Here is a 24230-nt window from a genome sequence, read left to right on the forward strand (position 1 = left end):
ATATACCTACTCTAGCTTTCACTGAGCCACTGCAAGTATCAATAGCAATGTCTCTGCAGCAGCACAGACAGCAGTATTAGAGGCACAGCTCATCAGTTTCAGGAAGGTTTGGATTGGCACAGCTCAGCCACACTTCCACTAGACCCCTGCTACAGTGATTACATGTGTGCTATTTATAGCTGTGCTATCTGGCTGAGAACTGGGGCCTCACCCCCCTTTCAGAAGTGATGTGCTTTCCCTATCTCCCCCCAAGTGCAACCCCCCCAGCACAAACCCTCCCCCTTCCCATCTTGCCTCTGCATCCTCCTTCATCCCCTCCTGCCCCCACATCCCTGTGCCCCCCAGCGCACACACAGGCAGGGCAGCAGTGCTGGGACTCTCAGCCAGCTGGGAGCAGTGCTGAGGCGAGGAGCGGCTGGGGGACAAAGTCACTCCCATGCCTGGCCCTGCCCTTTTCCTGGGGCTCACCTCTCACCTGCAGGCTGCAGCTCTGGCACTAAGGCAGGTAGAATCCAGGGCTGCCCAAGGCTATCTCCAGCCCCCGGCTGGGCGCAGCAGGGCACTGGAGGAAAAGGGTCTCCCTTCCCACAGGGAATAGCCATGGCTTACCCTGGGCCCTGGCACCCCATGGAAGCATGTGAGCAGCTGTACCACCCCAATCTGAGGAGAAGGAGGCAGAGCCTGTAGCAGGGGGAGGGAGGTGTTAACTCTTAAGCACCCTGCAGCTGCACACCCCAGGGACATGGAGCCCAGCACAAGGCCATGCTGCCTGCTCCACTTGCTGGGGTGCATGGCCCCTACACCATGCTGCACATGCCACAAAAAAAGCTTGCATTCCACTTTTATGGCACACGTGCTGTATGTGGCCAACCCCTGCTCTAGGTGGTAATGTAGACAGTCTGTGTCAACTCAAGCCTTGCTCTGCTTCTGGGCAGCACATCTGTGGCATCACTTCTGAAAGGCACAATGCAAGGTGAAAAGGTGCCCATCAGCAAATAGGGCACGAGAAGGCCTTAGCTTGAGACTCTCAAACTGCCCTATCAACAGGAGAGAGATGGAAATGAATTAGCTGAGTGATTATGGTTTCCTTGTCATCCTATATCCAGTGAGCCTGTCATCTTCCAAACTCCAGTGCTTTTTCATCTCATTTGGATTTCGGCTGCTCACCCAAACACCTGGATTTTGCCTCTTCAAACAGTCTATATTTAGCAAATTAGTGTCTGCAAAGAGACTTAGCTCCATATTCCAAAGTCAACAGTGCCTTTGGATACTCTAGCTAACTCCCCTCGCTGTAATCCTTCCTCCAGCACACCACAGTCCCTCCTGGGGAAAGCGAAGGCTTTCCTATAACAGTGCACCACAAGCACTGCCATCACCATGTGACCTGCATCTTACGCAGCCTCCCTTTATGGCTTGCTCTCCCCCACACTCACTTTCACTTGGCTGGGCAGAGGGCTGGACTATGGGGGATAAGAGCCCCTTTCACCCAAGGCCCCACCCCTTCTGGGCATGCACAGCCACCACTCCCCTTGCACAGGGGCCCAGGAATTCTGTCAGCCTCCCCACCCCTCACACTACCCTGCCAGCTCTGTCCATAACTACCTCATAGCTCAAGACCAGGATTGCAAAGTGAACCTGAAGTTTGCTGGAAAGCCAGTACAGGCAGTCCCCGGGTTACATGGATCCGACTTACATCGGATCCCTACTTACAAACAGGGTGAGGCAACCCCGTACTAGCTGCTTCCCCCAGCAGACCAGGGAGACGCGAAGCTAGCGCCGCCCCCCTCCCCCCCAGACAACCAGGGAGATGTGGAGTGGCTTCTCAGCAGACACCTCAGCTTGAGAATAAAAAAGACTGAGGGAAGTGAGGTGTGGGAGAAAACTGAGCTCTGGAGAAATGTTTGGCTAGAGTTTCCCCTACAATATGTACCAGTTCCGACTTACATACAAATTCAATTTAAGAACAAACCTACTGTCCCTATCTTGTGTACAGGCAGTCCCCGGGTTACATACATCTCAGAACACTGGCATGATATGCTTCTGCTGACGTGTCCCTGGCAGGAGACAAGCTACAGCTTGCTAGTTCTGATGAAGTTTCCATGTGGCTTTTCAATCAGACTGAAATGGAGTGCCCAGCTATAATCCAGTGAGACACACCAAAGGCATCATTTCAGTGTCCAGATCTGTCTGAGAAGGGGACGCAGTTTCCTTGCCAACTGAAGGTGGCCAAGTGCACACTACTGGGATCTTCCTCACAGCAGTGCCTTGTCAGTCCCAAGTGAGTCAAACACTGGTATCAGCCTCCCAATATAGCTGGAAGTCCTACAGTTTGCTTCCCTAAAGGAGTGTCCTGAATAGTGCCAATCCAAATTCCTGCAATGTGTGCTCCTATCCATAATCTCCTATCAATGCCAGTTGAAACTCCCAATGGGGGCTTCCTAGCAGCTGTGCCTGTCAATGCCAGCTGGACTCCAGTGCAGTAAAACAATCAAACAAGCACTCAGAGGCAGCTAAGAAGCTGGAATGTAAAAACTGAACAAAAATTTCAGCAGGGAGTTTAACAATTTGGCAGCCAAGATTTCAACTTCTCCCTTGCATCACAGCTAGAGTCCTGTGCTGGCGTAAGCAGTGTCTGCAAACATTCACACGCTGAGCAGACTGTACCCTTTTTTAAAAGATACATTGTTTTTCTTTTTGTTGCCAAGACTCTGAGCTTAACTATAAAGGCATGAAGACATTAAGTAATTGCCTTGCTTTCTTTTAAAGATCTAGCCAGCTGTGACTGAGTGAAATAAGAGGGAAAGAAGATGTGTATCCCCGCCACACACGGGAAGTGTGGTGTTAACTGGGCATGGTGTAATGAGGTTAGCCAACAAAGGCTTGCTAGATACTCCTGTGCACCACCTTACAGACACACTAAATTAGTGGTGGGAGAGCAAGGAGGCAACAAGTAGGGTACATGGGCATAGGTGGAACCGTAAAGGCATGTGTTGCACAGAGGGACGGAGCAGAAAGTTAGCAGCAGAAGTGTTCCAAGACCCAATACTTCATTCACTGAAGAACGATGGCGATTCCCAGTTTTTGGCTCTCAGAGCGAGGCACTTTCTGAAAGGAGGAACAATCAGCAGAGAAAAAGCGCCTCCCATTTTGAAATGGCACCCAGTGCACTGGTTTGCCTAAGCTATGCCTAGCAGCTGTATCTGTGTTCCCCCCTCACTCTGCTTCTACAGCTTGTATAATTCCCTGTGCCTCCAGATAAAGCGCGGGCAATAATTTTTGACCAGGGACCACTTCAGAAATTTCTGAAGTAGTCCTGGGCTGCCTTAGAAGTGGTAGGGCCAGGATACTTCCATGCTTTCCTGCCCACAGACTGATTGGTCTGAGGGTGGGGGGAAGCATGTGAAGTCTTTGCTAACCCCCAGAGAACCACCAGCTGTTCTGAACAGCTGGCAGTTCCCTCTAGGTGCCCATGCCTCAGCAGTGGAAGGAGACTTCATATGCTCCACCCCCTTCTCCCCAGGTCAATCAGAGCCTGCCCCCACCCTGAAAGAGAGCACCACGCTTACAGTCAGCTCTAAGTGTCAAGCCCCTTGCACAGTGGGAGGAGACGTCACATGCTTCCTCTGCCCCCAGGCTCTGATTTACCTGGGGGAGAAATGAGGATGTGTGAAGTCTCTCGTTCCCTGCCCTCAGGCGCATGGCACTTAGAATCAACAGCCAGGGTTGACTAAGCATCACATGCTCCCACATTCCTAGGCCCTGATTGGCCTTGAAGTCAGGGAGTGGCAGGGCCTCTGTGGGCTGGATCAACCCACTTAGAAGGCTGGATCTGGCCCATGTAGGACCTTTTGCCCATCCCTGCTCCAGATGAAACTGCATTCTGAAAGTTAATACAAAGTCAGAGATGGCAGAGGTAGGCAGAACTGGTGTGTCCCACTGTCACTAAAACAACTGAAGAATCTACCATTGCTTACATCTGCTACACTGAAGGCACTGTGTTGAACAGGGTGTGTCATGAAATAACACCACCACACCTTGGTTATGTGGGGCCAGATGCTTTAAAAAACAATTGAAATGATTTTGAAAGCTAAAATTCGAAATCATAACTCCCAAAATAACAAAATCAAAATAGCGTGTCTCCCTCTACAGGAGAGCCTCCAAATTAGTCCGAGGCAGGCTCCATTATTGTGGACATGCTACCTCAACTTAGTCCCAGGAAACACTGGCGAGTAATTACTTTGAATTTACTCTGGGCAGTAGTTAATGTGAAATAGCAGCAGAGCATCCATACTAATGCAATTTCGAAATAATGCTTATTTCAAAATAGTTATTCCCTGAGGAAACAGGGGAGTACGTTTTTAAAATAACCAGCCCTTTATTTCGAAATGAGTTTGATAGTGTAGTAGTGTGGACACTCCGCTTATTATTTCAAAATAAGGGTGGCTATTTTGAAATAATTTGTTAGTGTAGACAAGAGCTAACAGAATTAACACTGACATAATGACAACTTATTGTAAAGTAACATTCCAATATCTGCTTGAAGTTGAGTTCAGGGTTATTTTGCAATAGATAATAGAGCATAGTATCTAAAAATATAGAACCATTAATACGGACACGGTGCATTGTATAGTGCACCTGTTTTAGAGGATCAGAAAATCCTTCACAAACATTAAGGACTGCAAGCTCAGGTAGTACTGTCCTGCTTTTCCAGATGGGGAAGCTGAGGCATTGAGGTTCAGTGACTCGCCCAAAACTAGCTAGCAAGTCTGTGGCAGAACTGGGAACATATTCCAGGAATCCCGACACTCACTCACCTGTTCTAAATGTTAGACAGTGCTGCTGGATTTATGGGTCACTTCTCCCCCCCCCCCTCAAAAAAAAGCCACATGCAAACATTTTTATAGAATCTGTTCACATAACCTTGTTTACAAAAGGTAAGACTAGACCCTAAACTATTTGACCACCTCTCTAAAGAGATATCTATTCCTGCCCTCTCTCTTCAGATCATCAATCTCCTCCCCAGGTGCAAAACGATGTATTTATTCAGCCAGTAGCCTCTCCACAGCTTGATCAAATCTGAAAGCAGTTTTCCATATCAGCCATGGGGCTAAATGGAAAGTGATTCCTTATATTCAGGCTCTGTGGGGGTCTCTCAATGCTTTAAAATAAATTGAAATCCAATAGCAGAAAGCCTGATTTCGCACTCTGAAGCTGATGGGAGTTTTGCTAGAATTGTTAAGTCCCAATAGTAAGAAAAATATCTGTTGTTTTTTTTAAAATTCTTTGTGATGTTACAGATTGATGCTGGAGAGGTTAGTTACTTGTCAACAAGTTCCACTAAGGAAAAAAAATGTCATATATGGAATGGAACTGGAATAGCTAACTGAGCATTTCCCCTACCTCCACCCTAGAGCATGATGAACCAGTTCATGAAAAATATGACTCACACCTTTCCCCCCGTCTTCTGACATTTGATCTGAACCACTGCTAAAAGTTTTAAAAGCTTTTCACTTTCATACTCTGTTAAAATGTTCAAATGCTGGCTGGGACCAAAATCAGAATTCCACTAAAGATGCTTTTTGGGTCATTTCTGGATGCAAACCACCAGGGGAAGTCCTGGAAATCTGATGAGGAAGCCCAGTCTCAGATTTCCAGTCAGTTTTACAGTGTCAAAACATTCAAGAAGTGTTTATAGTATCTGAATCTTGGATTATTTAACTGAATGTAGCCTGAACTTTAAATCTCTTCAGGAATAATGAGTAACATTAGTGGTGAATATGAAGAGACACCAATTCTACATTTAACAGCTACATAATGGGGAGCGGGGGGACATTAGAAGCCTCATTTTTCTCTGCTATTACAAGGACTGAGAAAAAGTAATAATCAGAACACAGTGGTGATCCTTCAGTAAGTTTCCAGTATCTACTAGCAATGCTGTAAGGAATGCACAATTCCTACTGTGTATTCCTGTTTCAGTGTATATATTATACTTCTGAGGCTTAGTAACAAACAGGAGGAACTAATACAGTCATAAATGTTATTAAAATGGATACATGACTAATGTTGATATGGTCACAACAAATAGGATTCATGTCTTTACCCATGGAACATGTAAGGTAGATTTAACTATTTTTGATATTAACATGAATGTGACTCACATCTGAACTCAAGTAATAAGATTAGTCAAAACATAGAACAAGAAATAAATGATTTCCTGTAAATTCCATCCACAGCTTTTCAGCTCCCAATACCAGTGCAGAAATAGGATCCGAAGCAAGTTGGCAAAGTTATCAAACGTTAAACAGATTGTTTTCCACACTGACCTGAAAAAGGCAAGAATATTTTGGGATTGCAGTAAAAGCCTGTCCTTATCTCAGACAAAGAAAATGAACAGCGTATCAAAGATTAAGATAGGTAATTGAACAAAAAAATATTTAAGTTCTGGAGTGCAAGAACATGAAAAGGAGACACACAGAAAAGACAGATTAGTAGTAGGAAGTGAATGTTCCACACTGACCTGAAAAAGGCAAGAATATTTTGGGATTGCAGTAAAAGCCTGTCCTTATCTCAGACAAAGAAAATGAACAGCGTATCAAAGATTAAGATAGGTAATTGAACAAAAAAATATTTAAGTTCTGGAGTGCAAGAACATGAAAAGGAGACACACAGAAAAGACAGATTAGTAGTAGGAAGTGAATGTATTACAGCTCTTGAGCAAGTCCTAAGAGCTGAATTTTCATGGCACTACCTGAACAGCCAAGGTACCAATTTCCAAAAATATATAAATCTAAAAATTGTATCAAGAGGCTAATTTTGAGGATAGTGGGGAGGAACATTCAGATCTTCCCATTGTACCTCTTACTGCAGAGAGTCTGAAATGTCTCTATTGCCAGATTTTTTTCTATTTTTGAAATGAATGGGAAAAAACTTAGAGATATCAGACATAGAAAGTTAGAACTTTATGGGGGGGAGGGGAGAAAATTCTCATACCACTTTTTGTTCGTTTAAAACACAAGCTGAGGAATGTTTTCATTTTATATTATTTTATTATGGCAAAGAAGAAGTTTCTGAAGATACATTTCTGGCAGAACAAAATTATTCATGAATTTGCTCATGGAAGTAGAGATGGGTCTCATGAGTGAGGATTCCTGTATTCCATTCCTTGCCTAGGGTGTGGAATAGGATCATGTATTGAATGAGAGAAGGGAGGGGCTGATTCTTTGACTCCAAAGCCAGAAGTGCCCCCGTGATCATCTACTCTGACCTCCTTTACAGGCCATAAAACTTCACCAAAATAATTCCTAGAGCATATATTTTAGAAAAGCCATCTAATCTTGATTTACAAGTTATTGTGGTGAATTCTCCATCACTGATCCCTAATCAGTGCCAAACGTTTGAGGGGTTTGAATATTGCACCATGGCTTATAGACTTTAGGATCTACTCTAACTTCTTAGGATCTATAGCTGAAGTGCCAAACTTTACGCCAGTTCCTGATCTGAGATTTTTAAATGCTGCCCGGGCTCATATGGTGATTACAAAGCTACAGTTTTACAGAGCCAATGAAACACGTGAAGAAATTCTGAAAAGATTATAAAGCATGAAAGTGTTCATGTTGCAGAACTACATGCTTTAAAAATGTTACAAATGCAGAGAAATTGATTCCATAAACCAATAATGCATATCCAAATGTTACAGAACAAATCTTAAGATACCTTTACAAAAAAGCAGCCAAAGACATACCCAAGACTGTTAAGATGATGACGAGGAGTCCTATGGCACCTTATAGACTAACACAGCTACCCCTCTGATGTCTGTTAAGACAATGTTTAGAAGACAATGTTTAGAAGATTAAAAAAAAAGTTAAAAATTACTTAGAAAAGTTACATGCCTGCAAGTCACCAAGGCCTGATGAAATGCATCTTAGAATACTCAAGGAGCTAATAGAGGAGGTATCTGAGCCTTTAGCTATCATCTTTGAAAAATCATCTTTGAAAAATCATGGAAGTCAGGAAGATTCCAGAAGACCAGAAAAGGGCAAATATAATGCCCATCTATAAAAGAGGGAAATAAGAGCAACCCAAGAAGTTACAGACCAGTTTAACTTGTGCGCCAGGGAAGATAAAGGAGCAAGTAATTAAGACATTCATCTGCAAACATCGGGAAGAAAATAAGGTGACAGGTAACAGCTAGCATGGATTTGCAAAGAACAAATCATGTCAACCAATCTAATAGCTTTCTTTGATAGGATAACGAGTCTTGTGGATAAAGGAGACGTGGTGGATGTGGTATACCTAGGCTTTAGTAAGGCATTTGATAGGATCTTGCACGATCTTAGCAATAAACTAGGGGCTACTATAAGATGGGTACGTAACTGGCTGGATAACAAATACGCTTTGAGAATGGTTAACAGGTCACAATCATGCTGAAAGGGCATAACAAGTGGGGTTCTGCAGGGGTCTGTTTTGGGACTGGTTCTGTTCAATATCTTCATCAACGATTTAGATATTGGCACAGAGAGTACACTTATTAAGTTGAGAGGATACCAAGCTGGGAGGGGTTGCAACTGTTTGAGGATAGGGTCAAAATTTAAAATGATCTGGACAAACTGGAGAAATGGTCTGAGGTCAATAGGATGAAGTTTAATAAGGACAAATGCAAAGTGCGTCATTTAGTTTCACACATACAGAATGGGAAGCGACTGTCTAGGAAGGAGTACCGCAGAAAGGGATCTAGGGGCTCATAGTGGACTACAAGCTACATATGAGTCAGTGACACACTGTTGCAAAACAAGCAAACATGATTCTAGGGGTACGTCTAGATGGCAGCGTTTTTCTGGGATACTGGAGGCATCCCAAAAAAGATCTGCCGCGTCCAAGGAACGCATCCACGGTTTTAAAAAAAATCGGAAAAGAGGATGCTTTGTGTCAGCATCCCTGTAACCGTTGTTTTATGTGGAAGAAGAGATGTTCCCAAAAAAAGGGTTTTCCCCCCCAAAGTTTGGCCCCGTGTAGATGGGACAAATTTCCAAAAAGCCTCTTTTGGAAACAAATCAGAAAAAGATATGCAATTTGCCTACCACGAATTGCTGTCCCCCCTTCTCCCCCCAAGATTTATTTTTGTAGTATAGGTACAGTAACAGGAGAGTTGTGAGCAAGACATGAGAAGTCATTCTTCCGCTCTACTCTACACTGATTAGGCCTCAGTTGGAGTAGCGTGTCCAGTTCTGGGCACCACATTGCAAGAAAGATGGAGAAATTGGGGACAGTCCAGAGAAAAGCAACAAGAATGATTAAAGGTCTAGAATATATGAGCTATGAGGGAAGACTGAATGAATTGGGCTTTAGAAGAGAAGACAGAGGGGACATTATAGCAGTTTTCAAGTATCTAAAAGAGTGCCACAAGGAGGAGGGAGAAAAATTTTTGTCCTATCAGAGGCAACAGGCTTAAACTGCAGCAAAGGAGATTTACATAGGAAGCTTTTCCTAATGTCTAAACTGTCAGGGTGGTTAAACTCTGGAATAAATGGCCTAGGGAGGTTGTAGAATCTCCATCTCTGGAGATTTAAAAGCAGGTTAGACAGACATCTCTCAGGGATGGTGTAGATGGTGCTTGGTCCTGCCATGAGAGCAGGAGACTGAACTCAAGAACCTCTCAAGGTCCCTTCCTGTTCTAGTATTCTATGACTCTGCGGGGTTACAACCAGGCCCAACCAAAGGGTTTGCGGGGCCCAAGGCAGCGTGGCTGAGCCGCTCAGCTCCCAGTCAGGGCAGCGAGTGAGCAGCTGGATGGGCAGGGCCGGGAGCTGGGCAGCGTGTGGCCCTAGGCAACTGCTTTGCTCAATGGCCGGGCCTGGTTAGAACCCGTAGCTAAGAGGGTGCATGCCACACACCCACACCTCACCACCCACAATATATAAAAATAGCACAAGTTGGGCAATCCACAGCTCTTCTGAAAGTGCTGGGAGGAAGGGGGAGGAGCAGGGATGTGGGGAAGGGCAACAGCAAGGGGGCCCACAGACGGAATCACCATGGGCCACATGCAACCTGCGCGCCACAGGTTCCTCACCATTGGTCTAACCCTCTGTACTCAGGTACCTTACTTGGTATAGAAGCCAATGCATTACCCTGCCAACTATACCAGAGACTGTTCTAACAGCAGAGGAACACATCTCTCACCTTTCACACACACAAACCCATCTTCTAGACTATTTCCCAATCTTATTGCCTTCTGCCAAGCAGTAGGAATTTTACCATTTCAAATTTTTAATATAAACAGAGGTGAAAATAAGTGGGTGAACCCTGATGCACAGCTCCAGCTAGAGATGACTGAGCTGTAACCAAAAAACACTGCAGGGAGCTATTTAAAGAGCTAGCAGAGACTCTGGTTGCAATAGGACAGTACCTTTAAGAAATTTTAAGTCGCTTTCACTGATGATGAACAGTGGATAGCTGTGAACATCTTAAGCCCCATATACCAACCATAGGCATGCACACGGGGTGTGCCGGGTGTGCCCAGGCACACCCTAATGCTTCAAAGGGGGCGTGAGTGAAGGAGCTCCGCTTCGGCGCTCTGGGGAACGGATGCCATACTGGGTTTGCCCACACGCGCGGCCAAAACAGGCTGGTCTTAGGACCCCACGGAAAGAGGCTGCAGGGACACAGCAACATCACCCAGCCGCCCCATCAAGCAAGGTGAGTTTTAACCACGGGCGGGAAAGCGGGGGAGGAGTGTGCCCTGGGCAGGGGGTCAGGGCAGCACTGCTGGCCCCGGGGAGGGGGGCCCCCTGCTCCCCCCAGAGCTGCTTCCCCTCCCAACCCCCCCCCCCCCTTCCTTCTGGCCAGTCCCTGCCCCCCAGCCAGTCCTCTTCTGAGGAACTGTCCCGGATTGAAGTGTCATTAGAGGAGGTTTTGGAACAAATAGAAAAGCTTAATGTTAACAAATCTCCGGGAGCGGATGGCATTCATCCAAGTGTTCTAAAAGAACTCAAATGGGAAATTGCTGAGCTATTATCTGTAGTTTGTAACCTATCCTTTAAATCAGCTTCCGTACCTAATGACTGGAAGGTAGCCAACGTGACACCAATATTTAAAAAAGGGCTCTAGAGGCGATCCTGGCAATTACAGACTGGTAAGTCTAACTTCAGTACCGGGCAAATTAGTCAAAACAATAGTAAAGAATAAAATTGTGAATCATGTAGAAGATCATAATTTGTTGGACAAAAGTCAACATGGTTTCTGTAAAGGGAAATCCTGTCTTACTAATCTATTAGAGTTTTTTGAAGGGGTTAACAAACATGCGGACAAGGGGGATCCAGTAGATATAGTATACTCGGATTTTCAGAAAGCCTTTGACAAGGTCCCTCACCAAAGGCTCTTGTGTAAATTACATGGCCATGGGATAAGAGGAAAGGTCCTTTCTTGGACTGAGAACTGGCTAAAAGACAGGAAACAAAGGGTAGGAATAAATGGTAAATTTTCAGATTGGAGAGGGGTAACTAGTGGTGTACCCCAAGGGTTAGTCCTGGGACCAGTCTTTTTCAACTTATTCATAAATGATCTAGAGAAAGGGGTAAGCAGTGACGTAGTAAAGTTTGCAGATGATACCAAACTGTTTAGGATAGTCAAGACAGAAGCAGACTGTGAGGGACTCCAAGAAGATCTCACCAAACTGAGTGATTGGGCAACCAAATGGCAAATGAAATTTAATGTGGATAAGTGTAAAGTAATGCACATCAGGAAAAATAACCCCAACTATACATATAGTATGATGGGGGCTAATTTGGCTATGACAAATCAGGAAAGAGATCTTGGAGTTATCGTGGACAATTCTCTGAAAACTTCCACACAGTGTGCAGCGGCGGTCAAAAAGGCAAATAGGATGCTAGGAATTATTAGGAAAGGGATAGAAAATAAGACCCACAACTTCTTACTGTCCCTGGATAAAACTATGGTACGCCCACATCTTGAATACTGTGTACAGATGTGGTCTCCTCACCTCAAAAAAGATATTTTGGCCTTGGAAACGGTTCAGAAAAGGGCAACTAAAATGATTAGGGGTTTGGAATGGGTCCCATATGAGGAGAGGCTAAAGAGACTGGGACTTTTCAGTTTAGAAAAGAGGAGACTGAGGGGGGAATATGATAGAGGTCTATAAAATCATGAGTGGTGTGGAGAGGGCTGATAAAGAAAAGTTATTTATTAGTTCCCATAATAGAAGAACTAGAGGACACCAAATGAAATTAATGGGTAGCAGGTTTAAAACTCAAAAGGAAGTTCTTCACACAGCGTGTTGTCAACCTGTGGAACTCCTTGCCAGAGGAGGCAGTGAAGGCTAGGACTATAATAGAGTTTAAAGAGAAGCTGGATAAATTCATGGAGGTTAGGTCCATAAAAGGCTATTAGCCAGGGGATAAAATGGTGTCCTTGGCCTCTGTTTGTCAGAGGCTGGAGAGGGATGGCAGGAGACAAGTCACTTGATCATTGTCTTCAGTCAACCCTCTCTGGGGTACCTGGTGCTGGCCACTGTCGGTAGACAGGATACTGGGCTAGATGGACCTTTGGTCTGACCCAGTACGGCCGTTCTTATGTTCCCCTCCCCCTCCAAAATCAAGTGTGTCCTTTTTTTTGGGGGGGGAGGGAGGGTCTACCTGGCAAACCTGAGAGTCGGACCCGGTGCAGGCACCAAGTGATGGGGACTGCTGGAACTTTGGGAACCAGAGACTGCGAGGTGGGGGTTTGTGGCCCAAAAGGGGGCTGAGAAACGTAAGACAGAGTAGGGGGAGGACCAGAAGGGTAAAAGTCAGGGCAACCCTAGAACTCTGTTACAGACCAACTGGAGGCTGCTGGAAGAGGAGGGGAAAATAGGAGGCTGCTGGAAGAGGAGGGAAACATAGGGGGTAAGGGTCAGAGAGGAAGGGGCTTGTGCTGAGGAGAGGGGAGCAAGTAAGGAGAAGAAAGGGGAAGGCACCAAGGAACAAGGTGGAGGAGAGAGACAAATGCCAGGGGGTCAAGTGGAGACAATGAGGAAAAGGGTAGGAGGGGAGGTGTCAGTGAGGGAACAGGATGATGCTAGGAGAGGAGAGGGGAAGGGCTTTGGGGGCTAGAGGGGAGATGCTGGAAGAAGGCTTGAAAGAAGGGGTGGGCATGAGGAAGGCGGGGCTAGAGCAAGGCATGTGTGAGGTTACAGGGGCATGAGGGGGAACAGGGATAGAGGATGGTGAGGGGGTGGGCATCAGGGAAAAAGGCAAAGGGGGCAGGATCAGTGAGGGAAGGGGGAGGCACCAGGAGGGTGCAGGGTTAAGGGAAGGTGCAGGTGCCAGGAGATTCTAGGGGGTGAAGCAGAAGGGCAGACAACTGCAGGGGAGGGACCAGCACCAGAGGAGAGAGGCAGGGCAGGTGTGTAGAGGGAGGTGTTGGAACAGGGGCTGAGGCGGCGTAGCTCACATGATCAGAGTGGGGCTACTGGAGGAGTGGGCATGGGGGGAAAAAGAGAGAAAGGCTGGTGGACGGGGGCAGGTCTCAGGAATGCTGAGGGCAGTGAGAAGGGCAGGAGTCAGGACAGCAGAGGTGGGTGAGGGGTTGGGGGCAGCAAGCACCAGGGGAGCTGATGGAGCAAGCGGAGGAGACAGAGCAGCAGAGGGGAAAGGTAGAGGTTCATAAGATATCTATTAATAACTTGGGTGCCACAATGGCACATCCAAACAAGCCACAAACTCAGTACTGGTGCACAACACAAAATGTATTCTGCTCATGGGAGGAAACTTAGAGGGAACACTTCCCCCAGCCTCTCCACCCTTTCCTCCCCCCCAAAGTTAATGTCACACACATTGGGTTAATGCAATTGCAGGACAGTTGCATGAGGGGGGTTTGGTGAAGGCCAAACTAATCCCTATTGGTAAGAGGATGGTGGGAAAAGTCTTTGGGGGGAGGGGGTCACATGACCCCTTTTATTTCTGGTCATGTGTCCATATTGCCCCAAAAGTGTTACCTCCAGAGATGTGGCTAATGGGGGTCAGTACATTTTTAAAAATTCTTTGGGTGCACACCCTAATGAAATGTGCTGTGCATGCCTATGATACCAACAGAATCTTGTTCTCTATATTCTTATACACATCCATTGCTGCAAGAATGTAGGTGAACACACAAACAGGCATATTACTTGGCATTTCACCCAGGAATTATGGATTTTCAGATATTGACTAGTTATATCTATGTTGCTTACAACAGATATGGATTTACCTCTATATAGAAGCTGAATGGGGATCTATGGGAACAGAAGAGTCTCAGGTCATTAGGGTTACTTCAGTTCTGTGTTTCCATGTTTCCCCTACTTTTAAAATATATTAACCTTAACTCTGAATGTCCTTCTCTAAGAGATGCATTTGTTAAAAATCCAGGAAATTAAAGTTTTTCATTTAAGTAAAGCTGGTTGGAAACTTTGTATCCAATTTTTTAAACAAAAAGTGGGGAAAATATATGAAGAGTTACATGGTTTTCAACCTACTCTACCTTCAAGGCTCAAATGAGGAATCATTGCCAACTCCTAATGCGGTTTTATATGGCCTGCAAATTCAATACAGCAATAAATCAGAGCTCTTCTCTCAGTCCTGTGTCTATCCTTGCTTATTGCAGCTGGCTATTCATCTCCCTTAATTCTACACTCAGCTAATGTTATTTCCCTCTCCTTTACCCTTCGCCCATTATGGGTCTGATTATGTGGCTCAGGGAGAGCCTTGAACAGGGGCAGCACAGAGTCTCACTAGCCCAAGAGCTAGTCTCAGGGAGGCAAGGTATTTCTTACAATTTCCCTAGAGAATGACCTGTTAGGAAAGTGCACTCCACTCAGCCGTCAGCCAGTTCCACTACTCTCTGCAAGGTTCAGGTCCTACCCATTGTCTCTTTCAGAGGCTTGTGTGGGCAGTAATCATAGGTTCTGACTGAAGCTGACACCTGTGCATAGGGCAGAGAAAGCTCCTTGCACCTTCAAAGGTGCTGCTGATACCCACATGGCTGGATGAGCCGAAAGCCAAGTTATGTCAACACTACAGAGTTGTCAGAAAAATGGCCATTTGACAAAACTTGAGGAACTTCCACACTGCAATTGTGTTCTTCTGCAAGAAAAATTGAAAGAACAGAGGGGTTTTGCCAACACTGGTAATCCTCATTCTACAAGGAATAAGCCTTTCTGCAAAAGAGCTTTTTCACAAAAAGGCGTGTGTGGACAGGGAAGAGGGAGTTCTTTCGAAAAAGGAAAAAGCACAGATACCCTAGTGGCCATTCCATCCATGTGAGAGAGCGTGTCTATTCAGTCTGGACGTTCTCTTTCAAAAAAGCAGATCACTTCTTTCGATGCACTTTTGCAGTGTGGACGCTTTCTCTCAGGAGTTTTTTTGGAAGATTTCTTCTGAAAGAAGCCTGTAGTCTAGACCATAGGTGTGCGCAGCACATTTCATTAGGGTGTGCACCAGAAGAATTTTTTTTAAAAATGTACTTTGACCCCCATTAGCCATGCCCCTGACCCCCATTGGCCACACCTCTAGAGGCAACTCTCGCGGGGCAAGATGGACACATGACCAGAAGTAAAAGGTGTCATGTGAACTCCCCACCCCCAGGACTTTTCCCCACTATCCTCCTACCAATAGGAATTAGTTTGGCCCCCACCAAACCCCCCTTATGCAACTATCCTGCAGTTGCATTAACTCAATGTGTGTGACATTAACTCAGGGGCAGAGAGGTTGGGGGAAGTGTTCCCTCTAAGCTACGTCTACACAGGCCACAATTTCCGGAAAAGGGATGCAAATCAGGTAAGTCAGGATAGGGAAATCTGCGGGGGATTTAAATATCCCCCGCAGATTTAAATAAACATGTCCGCCGCTTTTTTCCCGGCTTGGGGAAAAGCGTCTAGACTGGCGCGATCCTCCAGAAAAGGGCTTTATTCCGGAGGATCTCTTATTCCTACTTCAAAGTAGGAATAAGAGATCCTCCGGAAAAGGGCTTTATTCCAGAGGATCGCGCCAGTCTAGACGCTTTTTTCCGGCTTTTCCCCAAGCCGGAAAAAAAGCAGCAGACATGTTTATTTAAAAGACATGTTTATTTAAGAGTTTTCTCCCATGAGCAGAATGAATTGAGTTGTGCACTAGTACTGAGTTCATGTAGCCACTATTAATAAATATCTTATAAATATCTTATAAACCACTACCTTTTCTTCTGCTGCCAAATCTCCCCTTGCTCCATCAGCTCCCCTTGTGCCTGCTGCCCCCCAACCCCTCACCCTCCTCTGCTGTCCTGACTCCTGCCCTTCTCACTGCCCTCAGCATTCCTGAGACTTGCCCCCCCTTCATCAGCCCTTCTCTCCCCCCTGTGCCCACTCCTCCAGTAGCCCCACTCTGATCATGTGAGCTACCCCTCCTCATCCCCTCTCCTAACACCTCCCTCTACTCACCTGCCCTGCCTCTCTCCTCTGGTGCTGGTCCCTCCCCTGCAGGTGTCTACCCTTCTGCTTCACCCCCAGAATCTCCTGGCACCTGCAACTTCCCTTAGCCCTGCACCCTCCTGGTGCTCTCCCTTCCCTCACTGCCTCTTCCCCCTTTGCCCTCTTTTTCCCTGATACCCATCCCCTCACCACCCTCTGCCCCCATTCCCCTGTGCCCTCACACGTCTTGCTCCATCCCTGCCTTCCTCATGCCCACCCCTTCTTTCAAGACATCTCCCAGCACCTCCCCCTCAAACCCACAATGGCCTTCCCCTCTCCTCTCTCAGCATCACCCTGTCCCCCTCCCACTGACACCTCCCCTCCTGCCTTTTTCCTCATTGTCTCCACTTGGCCCCCCGACATTTGTCTCTCCTCCACCCTGTTCCTTGGTGCTTTCCCCTTTCTTCTTCTCCTGACCTGGCCCCCTCCCCTCAGCACAGGCCTCTTCCTCTCCCCCCCCCCTTCCCTTTCACTAGGCTAAGCCGGCTTCTGCCTGCCAGCTTGCCGGGCTGGAGTCAGAGCCGGCTAAAGCTACAGGTTGGCCGGGCCCTAGCCTGGGGTGCCTCACTTTAAGGGGCACCACATGGTGCTGCTGGGCCAGGCAGGCCAAGGACAAGGCCCTGGGTGCAGAAGGGGTGCCACGCAATGCTGCCAGGATGGGGCCGGGGATGGGCCCAGGGCTGGGGCTACAGCCCCAGGGGCAGAAGGGGCACCGTGCGGTGCTGCTGGGCCAGGGCCGAGGCTGGAACTCCGGCCTCGGCCGCAGTAGGGGCACTACGCAGTGCTGCCGGGATGGGAGGGGCTGAGGACAGGGATGGGGATGGAGCCCCCGGTGCAGAAAGGGCGCCACACGGTGCTGCTGGGCGGGGCTCAGTGAAAAAATGGCTCGGGCTGGCATCTTTGGTCCGGCCCCAGCTGCTTCCGCCGTGCACGCATGCTCTCTGCCCCCAAGACGGCTGTGGGGAAGTGATGGGCTGTGGTACCCTGTCTCAGATCCCCCCCTCCTCCAGCAGCTGCTAGCCAGCCCGAGACATTAGGGTGTGCCTGGGCACACCCAGCACACCCTGTGCACACGCCTATGGTCTAGACATAGCCCGTGTCATACCTGCTAGCACCCATCTCTCATAAGATCTCTAGTTTTCTGCTGTTCCATTCACTTCACTGTCATACTGGTCACCTGTCTAATGCTTTGTACGCAAGGATTCCTTCCCATCTTGTGTTTTTCTGCATCAGCAGGTTGTTACACCAACTGTCAATGAACCCAGCTCTGTAATGTGGGAGAGGAGATAGGCAGGGGAACAAGTAAAAGAAGAATAGGAGGGAGAGAAATTTCTAGAGGAGGAACTGATGCTCAGATGCAGAGAAGAGCTGTGAGCCTGGTCTAGTTAAGTAATCAACACGATTGCTTTCCTACTGTGATTCAGGGCCAGGAATCAGGCCTGCACTAAGGAAGTTTTCGTTTCTGATCAAGGTTCTTTAAATATCTATGGCCAGATTCTCAGTTGGTGTAAGTCAGTGTAACTCCACTTAAGTCAATGGAGCTACGTGAATTTCCACCACATCAGAATTTAGCCTCTCTTCTCTATATTTCAGTTTCCAGGAAGCTTCTGTCTCTTCTCTCACTCACTGTTTTCTGTCTTTCACTGAAAGTTTAAGAAGAGTTCAAATTATCTTGGTTTCTATTACTATTTTTCTGGGGCTGGAAAGAATGTCGCCATGATCCAATATGGAATTACAAGAAAGCTCTGCCATTCCAGGAAAAAAAATCCAACCACTAACATCACTGCTATTTATCCCTATAACCTGAGCACAAGTACTTGCACACAAATGCAACTACAGAGTACATCTAAACAGGTAGTCACCCACACAATATGCAGATGCACATACAAATACATTGCAAACTTGCACTTACACATGTACAAGATGCAGTGAGGGTAATGTCACTGAACTGGTACATCCATTGCTCTGACCGAATCCCCCTGTTTAAGGAGGCCCCAGCACGGTGTTGTAGCAATGCAATGAACAAAAGAGCATAGGCAAATGGTTGGACTTTGCCTCCCATAGCTCGTGTGAGCTCTTTACTGGTTCTACTCTCCTTCCTGCCTCTGCACAGTGGGTCCTCTCTGCATAAAAGGAAGATAATCCCCAGTTTTCAATCCTTCCCAAGTTTCCTGTGTGATGATCCCCACCATGCTTTATGAAACTTGGCTTGTGAATATAAATACACATAACTCAAAGAAGCTTTAAACAAAATTAGGGATGTAAATCCAAGTTAACTATCAGATTATCCTAACATTTAACCAGTTGACAAAAGTGGGATCTGGGCTGGGAACTGCTCTAGCCCAGCCTTCCGCCCCAGCCTCGCACTGGGGTTGACTGTTGGTTCCCAGCTCCTACCAGAGCAGCTCCTGCCTGTGGGTGCCTGGGCTCCTGCAGACAGAGGCTGCTCCAGATGCGGGAGCAGCCTGTCCATGATGGCCCCCCTGCAGGGATGGAGCAGCTCCCTGTCCACGGCAGGCAGGGAGCTGCTCCAGCCCCCACCAGTTACTAGTTAACTTTTCACATACTTAAAACACCTGATGTTACTTAAAAATTCATAGGGAACAGCGGGTGTTTTAGGTCAGTCTGCTGAATCTGTATATCCTATTTGTGTGCATGTATCATGCTTGTATGTAAAGTCAGAAAGATGAAGTGTGATTCTTTGTAATTTTAACTGTGCTAATGAGAGCCATTACTAGTGCCCTGGAAGCCTAATGACTTGGAGATCAGTTCAACAACCTGTAAACAGCCTTGTTTGTCCTGTAAGTCTACAAGGTGGTTGGGAGTAGAAAGATGTGACCTTACCACTGGATAAGGAATTCCATTTTGAATCTGGTGTTTCTCCATAGGAAGAGAGGACACCAAACAAAAGATTCCTGCCTTGGAGGAAGGATCTATTTAAGCAGTGGGAAGCTATCAACCCTTTGTCTTCAGCTGGCTTTTGAAACTGCTTGGCACACTTAAGTGGAAAAAATAACTTCCACAAGGGCTGGAGACCCAAGTCACAGTAAAAGAGTTTCTCGGACTTGAAGATTATGCCTCAAATAAGAACAGCTCTTTAGGATAAGAATCTGCATGCAATAGGTTTCTTAGGGAATTAGAACTAGCTATTCATTTTCTTTTCGTTTTAAGTTTAGTAACTTACTTTGATCTGTCTGTTTTCACTTGCAACCACTTAATCCTAGAATGTGTACTTAGTAAACAGGGTTTTTTTTTATTATCAAGCCCAATGTAAATAACTATTACCGGGGAAGGAGGAGGGAAAGGGGGAAAATAACCACTGTGCATCTTTCATTGATAGAGTGAGCTTACCTGATAAGCCTTCCCAGTGTAAAAGTTTTACACAGAGAAAGATAGTTTTATCTGGGGGTTTTGATTCCTGTGGGTGGTTAAGTTTTCTGGATGCTGTGTGCCGGAACTGTGTCCTCTCAAAGCTGAAGTGGTTCAGGGTCTGCATTGCTTTGCAGGCAGCAGTAACCCCAACTCTGTGACTTGTCTGGGGAAGACCAGAGAAACTCACCCAGCAGGACAGGAGGGTGGGGAGTCTCACAGAGCAAGACGACAGGTGCCAATGGCATGATCAGCACACTGGGGAACAATCCCAAGGGGTCTTCTGAGACTGCATCCAGTCACCACCATGAAAACAGAACTCCTTTCCAGTGCCTGACTCATTCCATTGTCCTTTAAAGATTCCCTTTACTTCCCTATAAGCAGTTCTTTTCCATTTCAAGACATCCTCAAGTGTCACTCGCTCCCAGCAGCTTGACCTTCAATACAGTTAGCGGTGCCTGGTGCCATGTATCCCAAGAGAGACATCATATGCATAGGCTGGGAGCTTGGATTCTTCTTCTAAGACAGTGGAGTGGTCTAATGAAACTACTAACCTATCTTTGTGATCAGTAGCACAAAAGAAACTGAGGGGTAATAAAAGAAAGGCTATTCCATAATAAAAGAGATGGTATTACCTCCTCTCACTCAACCCATAGCATGTTCACTTCCAGGTAGAAGGGAAGGAAAGAGTAATTTAAATGGCTGGATACCTCAGATGTCAAAGAAAGGACATCTCTGTAAGAAAGTAACACTGGTTTAATTTCAAGTTCTAAAACTTGTTACCGATAAGACTTAAGCAAAACTGATGTAAGCCGCTCTAACAAATAAAAGTATCCAGAGAGAGGGTTTGCATTGATTTAAGGAAACTAGTTTAAATCCCCACATTAAGTTAAACCAGTGCAACATTCTTGTTTAAATAAGTTCAAATACAATGTTCAAAGACAAAGCCAACAGATGGTTATTTTGAAATGAGTGTTGAAATGGAGATGCCTAACAGCAGCACATTCTTAATTCCAATACTGCTCTAGAGTTGCATAAATCAAAAGTGACTGGGGATGTTAATCTGAAACTCTCCCCCCTACCCGAAGAAACACCTCTTCTCACCTGAGATGAAGCATGAGAAATCCCATACCATAAAATCTTCATTGTAAAGTGTACAAAGGGTTGAAAATAGGTCTTTGCACAGAACACAACCTTAGCTGTAGAATCTTGGCCATAACCAGTAAACAGCTGTTCACACTGCACTAAAATCGTGTGTATTTTCACATGTGGACATGATCTTTGTAAGCAGAATTCTCCATTTCCATAAACAGTTATGGTATAGCCATGAATAGAGGGTGTGTTAGGAACAGAAGGCTCCTCTAAGGCACATGTATTTAAGTCTTTTGACCAGGCATTTCAGCTTTCTATCAAGACAGAGCACTAGTACTCAGTCTTTAAGGGTTTGGCCTATTTTTGCTCCTTCTTGGAGTTCCAAGGGGAAATCTGCTAATAGGGGGATTCAGAAGAACATGGATGATGAAAAACTAAGCTATTTTCTAGACAGTCATGCTTTCCCCTTCCAGAAGAGTTTTGGGGCTGTAGTCTCCACTTTGGCCATTGAAGAAGCAGCAAAGGTCCCCCACTCCCCTGAACACCCTGGTTTGGGCTTCTTTCCTCCACTTGATTTTCTGGAGTGTTTGGTAGATTTTTGCACCATCCCTCTCTCCAATAAACAGGAGCACTTTTAAAGTTGAGCCCAGCAGAAGAGAAGAACATAGGCATGGCCTGCTAAGAATGTGCGTTTCATCAGGTACACGCAGCAGATCAGTGTGGGACTGGAGCTGTCTTTACTGCTGAGACTTAGGAGAATTTTCAGCCAAGAAACAACCCATTACAAACAGCCTGATCCTGCTTCAACTGAAGTCATCAGCATGCAAGACTCCTACTAACTCCTTTAGGAGCAGGATTGGTCCCTAAAAGAAACAGAGGCTGAGCCTCAGGATCTCAAGCAGAGCAGATCACGCCCCTCTGAAGCCCATAAAAGCAGCTAAGCAGGTCTCTGTGTCCAAGTCACTTCTTGGATGACTGAAAATATTCTTGGCATATGACATGACAGAGCTGGCAAATTGTATGTTTGTTTTCCTTTAGCTGGGTACTTGTGCCCTGTAACACACACCTTCTTTTATCCTGCCCCTTTCTAGGACTGCCACCCCTCAAATTAGGGGCCTACCAGCCAGATACTTTAAGAAAACCTGATTATGATCCCACAGGCAGCAGGTTGAAACTCACTCCAAAAGAAAGCAGAGCTTGAATCAGACCCTGGGCAAGCAAAGAACCGGGGCTCTCTCGAGGCAGGGAAACAGACAGCCCTGCCTACAAGGGGTGCGCGCCAATGGACAGGGCCATCCCAAATGGGTGCTCACAGCCAGAAACACAACTGCCAGCCTGCCCCACGGGAAGCAGAATTCTCCATTTCAATAAATGCTGAAGCCTGCGCCCAAGCTGCTGGCCTAGAAGAGCCCAATGCACACGCAGATGCCACCTGCTTCGCGCTTAGCCAGAGCTGGCAGACCCGGCCCAACCCCCCGCAGATCAGCCACTAGCCTGGTGATAACTACTTCGTCGGAGAGCAGCCCCCGCCGCCAGACACAGTCCGGGCTCCCGGCTGCGGGGCGCGGCTTGTGGCGCGGCTTGTGGCGCGGGCAGTGCGAGAAGGGAGGCAGCGAAGGAGGCGCCCCCTGGCTGAGTGGCCGCTGCTGCTTCGCGCCAGTCGCTCTCCTCCCGGTGCCTGCGTCCCCGCTTCTCGGCAGCGCCCCCCGCCCCGGGTGGCTCCCTCCTGCTGAAGGCTCCACAGCCCTCCAGTGCCAGTGGGAAGTTTGCACAGAGCTCAGGGAGCGCGGTCCCCGAGCCGCGGCTGCCGCCCACACTCACCTCAGCCCCGCCGCCCGGGGGAGTCCCCACCAGGTGCGCCCCCGCCGCCCTCCAAGCAGCCACTGCCCCCTGCGCTCTGGGCCGGAGCGAGCCCTCCCTCGCAGCAGCCCTGCCACGCCGCGCGCCCCAGCAGCGGGCGAGCCAAAGCCAAGTCGAGGCTCGGAGTCGGTGGCCAGGCACCAGGTTACAGCCTATGGGAGAGACGGGCTCTCTGCCCTTTGGGTGTCTCCCCCCGCCAAAGCGGGGCACGGGCAGAACTCGGCCAGTCTTCGTACATCTGGACTCTACGGGGGGGGGGGGGGGGAGGACCAACAAGTTTCTTCACTTACCCAGCGTGGCGCCCCACAGCAGCAGCTGCAAAGGGCTGGCTAGATGGGGAAGCCAACCCATGACTCCGCTGGGTCCTTCTTCCAGCGCTGCTCTCCGCGGCTCTGCCGTTAATGCTCGGACTCTTGCTGGCTTATAGAAGAATTCCCACCTCCTGCTCAAGAAGGCTCTCATGGGTCCTAAAGCCCTCGTCGTTTTCCTCCCCCCATCCCCAGTCTCTTCAGCTACTGCGCGAAGGATCCGCGAATCCAAGAAGCGGAGCTCACATCAATTATTGACGCATCCGTCTCTACATTAAGCGCCAGCGTTCAGTTCGACCTCTTATTAGGTGTTTCCCTCCCTAAACTCTCACAGCTGCCTCCACGGAACTGCTCTGTTCTCTCTCAGCCCAACATACACAATTTCTAGCCCAAATTCAGGTGATATGTGTAAAATAGATTGCCCTGGGGTCAATCTCCTATCCCTGACACTAGTATGCCAGGAGAAACCAGATCTCCTTACGTTAATGTAGCTTTCCTTACACTCAGCTAGACTTCCCTAGATCCACTTACACCCATTTACCCATGTGCAAGAGAGCTGGGGGTTACATAATGATGTATGTGCTTTAGCGTCCACCTTCTAATACACTTTGTGTAGCTGCTTGCTAATTAATTTCCCCCTATCCCTGGCTCCTCAGATATGAGAGTTACATTAGAGTCACAGGACCAGATTCAGAGGCATGAAATCACAGAAATGTAGAGTTGGACAGACCGCAAGACTTCCACTAGTCCAGCCCCTTGCACTGAGGCAAGATCAAGTAAAAATCTAGAGACATTCCCTGATAGGTCAATTCTGTGCTCTAAAAACCTCCAATGGCATAGGTGTGAATGTGTAAGAGGCAGATGGGAGTCACACTGAGGCTACATCTACATTGGCATGATCTTGCACAAATACTCTTTAATGCAAGAGAGCGTTTACACTGGCATGCGCTTCTGCACAAGAGCATCCGTGCCAGTGTAGATGCTCTTTTGCGCAAGAAACCTCAGATGGCCATTTTAGCCATCGGTCTTTCTTGAGCAAGAAATTCATGTTGCAACTGTCAAGAACAGTTGCACAAGAGGGCTTATTCCTGAGCGGGAGCATCATAGTTCTTGCACAAGAAGCACTGATT

The 24230-nt window shown here is 47.2% G+C and overlaps 1 protein-coding gene across 5 annotated transcripts in view; it reads right to left on the reverse strand.

The window, feature by feature from the left end:
* The window catches only part of LTK (leukocyte receptor tyrosine kinase), a 160669-nt gene extending 137331 nt beyond the window's left edge, over nucleotides 1-23338 (reverse strand). For 2 of the 5 annotated variants that reach the window (XM_075927149.1, XM_075927151.1), the window contains exon 1: nucleotides 23083-23338. In XM_075927149.1, the coding sequence (XP_075783264.1) occupies nucleotides 23083-23254 (172 nt within the window). In that variant the 5' untranslated portion in view covers nucleotides 23255-23338. Of the gene's footprint in view, nucleotides 1-22753; nucleotides 23003-23082 lie in introns of those variants that run through there. The other 3 variants (XM_075927148.1, XM_075927150.1, XM_075927153.1) reach the window with 3 other exon arrangements.
* Between the last annotated feature and the right edge of the window lie 892 nt (nucleotides 23339-24230).

This window comes from Pelodiscus sinensis, chromosome 4 (genome assembly GCF_049634645.1).
Source record: "Pelodiscus sinensis isolate JC-2024 chromosome 4, ASM4963464v1, whole genome shotgun sequence".
In the NCBI taxonomy this organism is placed as follows: domain Eukaryota; kingdom Metazoa; phylum Chordata; order Testudines; family Trionychidae; genus Pelodiscus; species Pelodiscus sinensis.